This window comes from Panicum virgatum, chromosome 5N, assembly GCF_016808335.1.
Source record: "Panicum virgatum strain AP13 chromosome 5N, P.virgatum_v5, whole genome shotgun sequence".
NCBI classification, from domain to species: domain Eukaryota; kingdom Viridiplantae; phylum Streptophyta; class Magnoliopsida; order Poales; family Poaceae; genus Panicum; species Panicum virgatum.
In genome coordinates, this window is record NC_053149.1 from 39,295,304 (window position 1) to 39,303,256 (window position 7,953).

At 48.4% G+C, this 7,953-nt stretch overlaps 1 protein-coding gene across 1 annotated transcript; it reads right to left on the reverse strand.

Moving 5' to 3' along the window:
• Window positions 1-4,128: 4,128 nt before the first annotated feature.
• On the reverse strand, window positions 4,129-6,308 carry LOC120674792 (L-type lectin-domain containing receptor kinase IX.1-like). The gene is made up of 2 exons (XM_039955913.1): window positions 4,906-6,308; window positions 4,129-4,786 (listed from the first exon to the last, which is right to left on the reverse strand). Exons 1-2 carry the CDS (start codon window positions 6,306-6,308, stop codon window positions 4,129-4,131), a joined length of 2,061 nt encoding a protein of 686 aa, XP_039811847.1.
• Window positions 6,309-7,953: the final 1,645 nt, after the last annotated feature.

Genomic DNA, 7,953 nt, shown 5'->3' on the forward strand with positions numbered 1-7,953 from the left:
GATAACAAACAATCTTTCTTTTTGCAGGTTATCTACTCAACTACGCACTGGCTCCGTACTTGGGCTATCCTTCAGAAGCATACTTTGCAGGACAAGCTTGTAGCGGCTTCTCATTTCTTGGCACAGGTGGCCAAGGTTTTTTTTTTGCCCGGGCACATGGTTGGTGGTCTAGTCTTAGGATTGACAATCATTAGTGTGAAAGAATCTCTACGAACTCTTTTTAGGCTGTGTGTCGTTCAGACAGACGTCGGAAAAATTTCAAAATTTCAAGACAATGTATTAGCTTGATGTATTGTGGTTGAAATCAATAAAATTTGTCTTTTAAAAAAAATTGTGTCAGCTTGCTTTTTAATCCATGGAGGCGTATTGACTTATTCTAGCAGTATTGATTTTTGTTGGTAAGTGCTACCTTCCAGTATAGACATAATATTATATTTGATCTTGCCCCAGTCTCTATGTTACTTTTAGTATTCCTTCTTTGCGATATAGGTGTCATTATTTTGTGCTTTGCTAAGGCATATATAGGAATGACATGTTTCTTCTTTGTGCATAATAGAAGAATATATATGATGGGTCTGTAGAAGGGATAGAATTGGTGTAATGGATGGATTGTATTAGCTTTAGGCCTCGGCCGGTATATATAAGAGTACAAGACTTGGGGTGTAAGGCAACCCCACCGGATATGTATAGCAGTCCAGATACAATATCTAAACTACCAAATATACTCTAACATTCTCCTGCAGTCACAGCGGGAGCACTGCAGACAGTGAGACTAGAGGAGAAGCCGAAAGTAGGAACCGAAGGACTGACATCCCCCCGTAGTTGTAGCGTCGGCGCAATGCGGATGCTGCAATTGGAGAGAACTGGCGAGAAACTCATGCAGATGGTAGCCCTTTGTGCCGATGTCGAAGAAGCCGAACTGGAGCAAGTAGCCATGGTCGAGGAAGTCGTGCGTAGGGTAGCCGTGGTTGATGGTGAGCTGTCGAGGTCGCCGATGGTAAGGAGCCGCACAGGAAGCCGCAGGCGCACTAGGAAGCGCCATGGTGGAGGCGTAACAGAGACGATGCCGGAGACGAAGACGGCGACGCGTCGAGGTAGTCAAAGAGAGAGTCGATGCCGCAGTCGACGCAGACACGCCATCGAGCGACACATCCCTGGGTTTTGCCAGACCCATGAATGCATCGGGGACGATGGCACGCACCAGTGTTGCCAAGACCGGACGTGCGAGGGAGAGTGCACCACCAAGACGCCGTTGTCTGAGGGACCAGCAGAGAAGGCCTCCACGACGGTCGCAGGCGCAGAAGAACGGCGAGGAAGAAGATGCCGATGCAGCCCGCAGTTGCTGGAGTAGACGAAGGGGTAGAAGTGGACGGCGACGATGGCGATGAGGTGGTGCTGGACGAAGCGACGAGGTAACCCCGGATGATTTGGCGCAAGGCCTGATGATCCGGAGGATGCGGCGGCGGAGCTCGAAGAAGGCGACGAAGAACTTGAACAGCTCGGTGAAGACCATGTGCGCGCAAGGCACGCACTGACGTAGTCGTAGACGATGTCGAAGATGCGGTCGAAGTGGCCGGCGTGGACGAAGTCGAGGACGTAGTCGGCGGCGGTGAAGATGCAACGACGAGGAACACCACGGACGGTACCACTGCTGCCCGAAGAGGCGAAGCAGCGACCACCCTCCATACTCGGGGAAGAGGTGCGCAATACGATGACAGACGTCACGGGAGCCAGGTGGATCGCGCATGTCGGCTGATCAGACCGAGTATGCGCGAGGCGAGACGACGATGGGCGAAGTTGGTGGAGGCGTCCCTATCAGTGGAGGCGACGACGAGCCGACGAAGATCGACGTGCGGACGAGGCGACGAGGTGGGCAGCACAGATGGGCGTCCCCTAGGGCACCGTCCATGTCGCTATGCCGCACAGTCGAAGACGAAGAAGAGGCCGGTGAAGTCGATGCTGATGTCGAAGTAGAGGCGTGCGGTCGACGGGCGGTGGGCGACTCAATCTCGAGCAGTGCTTGAGTAAAAAACAGAGGAATTACCAAAAAAATCAGCAGCAGCTCGTGTAGCACCTCTGGGTGCGCGTAGCGCAATCCTCTCAATCTCCTCTTTTTCCTTCTCTCCCATCACGGTCAACGACCACATCTGAAGCAGAAGAAACAGAGTGAGAGAGAGAGAGGGATGGCGGACGGCGATGAGGGAGGAGGGCGGCCGGCTCCCTGCGGCGGCGCTGGAGGTCCTGCGCCGGGCGGCTCCCCGCCAGGAGGGGCGGTTGAAGCCGGGCGGCTCCCTCCATTGTGGCGGCTGGAGCCCGCGCGGGGAGAGGCGGCTGGAGCCCACGCGGTGAAGGGGCGGCGCCGTCATGCATGCCGCCGACAACGAGGTCAACGCGCTGTGTCGGGGCCCCTGCTGCCACCACGGCAGCACGGGGTAGGGCACGGACGCCGGAGGAGACTGCGGCTGCCACCACGGCAGCGCAGATCGGGGTCGTCGACGACAGCTTTCATGGCGGCGGTAACGAGGTACGTCACGATCTGCTGCTGCTAGACGCGAGGATGGCGGCGGATTAACTCAATCCACCACGATGGAGGGAGCTGCCCCCGGCGGATGTCATGGGGGACCTCCCCGGGGGCGCGCTAGGAGGCCGTCGAGGGGGCACCCTGGATGGGAGCCGTGGGGGACGGCCGGCGGCGCGCAGGAGGCAGGAGGGGCGCCGGCGGCGCTAGGGTTAGGGCAGCGGAAGATAGCTTAGGATCTCAAACCCTAATCTCCTGATACCATGTAGAAGGGATAGAATTGGTGTAATGGATGGATTGTATTAGCTTGAGACCTCGGCCGGTATATATAAGAGTACAAGACTTGGGGTGCAAGGCAACCCCACCGGATATGTATGGCAGTCCGGATACAATATCTAAACTACCAAATATACTCTAACAGGGTCATGCAGTGAATTTTGAAGATGAAGTAGACATGGATCTAACTAGAAGAATGTATATGAAGGATCCTGCAACAATATATTTAAATGTTTTTCCTTGGCAATTTCCTATTGTTCGGGGTAGATGTTTGAGCAAGTGGTACTCTCCACATGGATAAATAAAAAGGGATGAATTGAATGTGCATATTCGATATGGTATGCGTGATCTTTTGCCAGTTGCTTAGTACAGAATGTTTAGTTTTGCAGCACATTTGAGAAAACAACAGTAGAACTAGTATCAAATTTATATTTCAGTTCCTAACTCTGACTATTTGCTGACTCGTGGTTCAGATCGCGTCCAGCTTGAAGTAATCACACAATCATTTCTATGTCAACTACTAAAGCAATCAGGACCATGGCCATTTGTATGAAGTCCTCTCCTTGATGTAAATTGCAAAAACATAATATTTTTAGTTTGTTCAGTTTTCTGTTCCTCCATTCAAGGCTGTAGTCTCCTTTGAGGACACTAAGCCTGCAGTATGGCTTTCCATTTTTTTTCTATTAATTATGACTGGTTACAAATAACCTTCTTGCTCTGCAGTGCTCCAAATTATTCTATCTCGCTAGGCATGATTCAAGTAATTTGTTAAAATTCTTACTTTTATCAATGCATAATTTAGATCTACAAAATGTTGGTATTTGTCTGTAGTTCAGTTTATATAAGCTGTCTAGCCATCACTGATCTTGCTGGTTGTCTTGTCACTAGGAGAGTGGAGGCACAGAGAACCACGAAGAGCATTGCATGAACTGGCTAATAATGTGGTGATTGAACATTGCCTAAACAAACACGACCATTGATGCAAGAATGATTGAAATATTATGTGTGGTATTGTAATTTTCTTTCTTTGGAACTTAACAATAGATCAGTTCTAAAAGACTATTCTTTAAGGAGTGCATTGCTAATTGTGTTGGTCTTTCTATTGATACTCAGTCTAGATTCTATTGATACTCAGTCTAGAATCATAATAAGTGTGGTTGTCATTACATTTTAGCTGTTTGAATGATCTCACATCAAGTGCAAAACACATTCTTCTAAATATATTCATTTTCTATAGACAATGTCTGGTTTAGATCTTTTGCATGACATTACGAGATTTGATATTTATTTTGTCAGTAGCAACGCACGAGCACAAACCTAGTGTACTACTTATGTCAATTAGCAGATTCAACAGCAGTGATGCTATCTGAGGCCTCACTTGACCCATCATCTGCAGCAAAACTTAATGGCCCAGCCAAGAACACTGGCGGGGCCAGAGGAGGGATCTCCACGTCAATAGAGTGCAGGAACCTCATGGCTTCTTCAATGGGTGGCCGTTGGCACGGGTCCGGGTGCGCGCACCAGAGCCCGACGAGTAGCACACGCTCCATATATTTACGGTCTCGATCATCAGCGTCTGATGATTCATCTCTTAGCGTTGCATCCGCTGCTTCGAGGATTGCGTTACTCTGGTGTTTCCCCCATATCCACATCAGCAACGGGGTGACCATGGATTGACGATGATCGACGACAGTCGGACGCCGCCCAGAAACGATCTCCAGTAGAACGATGCCAAAGCTGTAGACATCTGACTCCCTGCTCCGCTTCCCCGTCGCGACGAAATCTGGGTCCACGTACCCGAGGGTCCCGGCTACGTTTCGTGTCGTCCTTAACTCGACCCCTGGGTCAATAAACCTTGCCAGCCCGAAGTCCGCTAACTTGGCGACATGCTGTGAATCAAGCAATATGTTGCAGGGTTTGATGTCGCCGTGCAAGACACTGTCTTCATGTAGATACCGTAGGGCACGGCCTAGGTCGAGGACGATGTTATACCTAGGTACGTAGCAATAATTTAAAAGAGTTAATAAACTGATAAATCTGAGAATAAGGGTAAGTAATTTAAGTCGATCTTCAGCTCGATCAGTCGTAAGTATGCGTACATGCATGCATACCTCGTGTGCCATGACAACCAACTCCTGCTCTCGTGCAAATGCTCGTCGAGGCTTCCTTCAGAGACAAGCTCGTAAACGAGCAACAAGTGATGCATATTCCCGTCATTGCACCAGCCTACTAACTCAACAAGGTTCCTTTGCCTCACATGACTGATAACCTTGATTTCGTCATCGAAAGCTGCCCTCCCGAGAGCGGCGGATGTTCCAGGTTTGAACTTCTTTACCGCTACCGATCGGCTTACTGGCTTTGTCAGCTCGCCCCTGTAAACAATGGAATAGCCTCCTTCCCCGAGCTTCCTTTCATCTGCAAAGTTGCTTGTGGCCTTGGCGAGCTCCTGATAACTGAAATGTCTGGGGACATGGGTGGGAATCTCATATTGTGCAAAGTTTCTGCGTCGCCGCCACACACACCCTCCTAGACCCAACAAGCAGGCAGCTACCGCGACTACTGCTCCAGTTATCATTGGTCCAACTGTTTTCCATGGAATCTTATTAGAGTTGAACGCAGCAGGTGGAAGTGCATGTGAAGGCTCCGGTGAAAGTACTACAGGCGGCGGTGGTGGAGGAGGCCTATCGATTGTGGAGGTAAATGACCACGCCATTACCTCATGTAGCTCGGCAGCCACACCAGTGGCCGCTGAGAAGCCAATGGACACCACGCTCGGCAACTCTTGCCTCAGGTTGGCACTTGTCTCAACGCGGTATCTCTTGTCGCTAACCTGAAGATAAGCAGCGAGACGCTGCGTGATGTTGTCGTAGGTGACCCCGCAGGTCATCATGATTCCAGACGTCAAGGTCCTGCCAGGCTCAGAGGTATTCACATGAGCCTTGGAGATGAGGGAGTTGATGTCAATGCCCATATGATTATTGCTAGTGTCGAAGTCCTTGTTCATGAACGTGTCGAACTCGATCGCCACCACCCGATCGTCGCCGGTAGCATGTGTGTTGCTGGCTGGGCTGAAGAGACCCAGGTTCTCGCCACCGCTAAAGCCCGGGAGGATTGATGGGTAATGCCCGAGGAAGAAAGCCATACCGTCGCCGCTGGTATCGTTGTCTATGTTGTCACGCAGAATTTGGATGGAGAAGGTGGTGGTGAAACTTGCAGTCTCGCCGGTGACCTCGTCCCAGATGCGTACCGGCTGAGCGTACAATGCCCGGCCTAGGCTGTTGCCCGAGCCTGATCTCCTGTCATTCCTTGTCAGCTCAATCAACTGGGAATTGAAATACGCGTCGCCCAGGAAACTGAAGTTTGCAGGGTTGTAGCCACCAGGTCGGGAGAAATCGAAGTCGAACGAAAGGGCGGCAGCATCATGAGGTAAGTGGAGGGTTGAAAGCAGCAGGTAGCTGAGCAAAAAGGACGGCAGGAAGATCAGTACAAGGTGGGGAGAGCTGGGTGCGACCATTGTTGCCGTAGCTCGATCTTTCACCGCGTTGGAGGAGGAGCTGCTGCGTGTGAGATGCAGCAGGGGGCTGAATAAACACACACATACACACGATAGCTGATACAAGCAACGCATTACAGTTGGTTGCAGCTAATAATCCCGCTCCACTCAAGCTAATAAGCTCTTCGAGGTCTCCGAAAAGGGTACAGTATAGTTGGGAGCAATATGCCTTCTTCCATGCACATCAATTCAAGAAGCATGACTTGATCGAAGAAAAAAATTCAAGATGCATGACGTGTGCATGGCGGGGGTAGCGGAAACGGTCCGCCTTGATCAACATGTAGACTTGACCGGTAATTTAACTTTGGGGTGACCGTCACACGCCTGTCGTCCATTGTCCGGGCTTTAGTACTATCGAAGACTTTTGTCTAAGTACTTATAATTATCAATGCTTTTATAGAGACCGGCCGGTAGAGTGTGCACACGAGACACGTGTTTTCAAAAAAATACAATAAACAAGAATTTATACTAATAAATAATAATTTTATTTCTACGCACCGAAATGGTTGTTTTTCAAAAAAAAAATAAGTAACTAACTATTTAGGTTATCATATTTTTCATTAAATAAATCATTAAAAATAGATGTAAGCACGAGGCGCATGTGTTTAAAAAATGCAGTAAACAAGAATTCTAACATCATAAAATTCATGCAAATCACTAAGTAACATTATAATATTTATAAGTACATGGAAATCACAAATATAATTTCATTGATATCATTGTTCATCGACTCGCTTTTAGTGGAACGCTGAGCACAACAAGTTTATATTCATCAACATTCAAAACCAGGAAAATTTTTGAACCAACATAATATCATATAATATATGATCAGAAAATATCTATAAACAATTATTGTAGCAAATTATAAATTCTGTAAATTAAGGGCACTTTAATCGAATAACGCCCAACATGTAAGCTTATGAATTAGGATTTTCTATATGCTTCCAGCTTTTTTCAGAACTTTTGTGTTATCACGTCTTCTAGTCCCATAAGTCAAGATGAAATAGTATTGAGATGAAGTAATTAGATAGCAAACATCTTGATGTATTTAAGCATCTCTATATGGGAGGATTGAATACTATAGGAGATGCACTAAAAAATCATTAGGCCATAGTAAACCTTTGATTCTCGAGTTCTTAAATATTCTGGGCGCATATGTAGCAAGATCGATCAACACACTTTGGACCCCTACACAGCTTAGTGGTCTCCTTTTGCCTAAGAACTCCACTGTGAGCAGCTTGTTGGGGATCGGAACCTTACTGTATGATCGGAGGTTGAGAGCGACTCGGCCTTTGAAGGCACCTTTGATCACTAACCTTCGACTCCTGAAGGATAGTTGTTTTTTGCTGATAATCGCAGATCAGGGTACCAAGGAGGAAACCGAAGGTCTTGACGGAGATGAAAGGGTGGATAGCAACCCAATCAAGTCCTTCGATTGTACCACGAAGATTGCAGTCACGCCCGAAGGCCATCCATAACGAGCAGAGAAGCAACCAGTGCTACTCGGGACCTTCGATCGTGCCACGTGGCTGTCTTAATCACAACCGAAGGTCATGAATGGAAGGCCTCGTTGATGATAGACCACTGCAAGACCTTCGGATCACGA

Bases quoted from the DNA above. Each gene is read 5' to 3' on its own strand.
- LOC120674792 (XM_039955913.1), bottom strand. From the start codon at position 6,308: ATGGTCGCACCCAGCTCTCCCCACCTTGTACTGATCTTCCTGCCGTCC. The intron at 4,787-4,905 runs GTATGCATGCAT...CTACGTACCTAG, and splicing joins TGGTTGTCATGGCACACGAG to GTATAACATCGTCCTCGACC.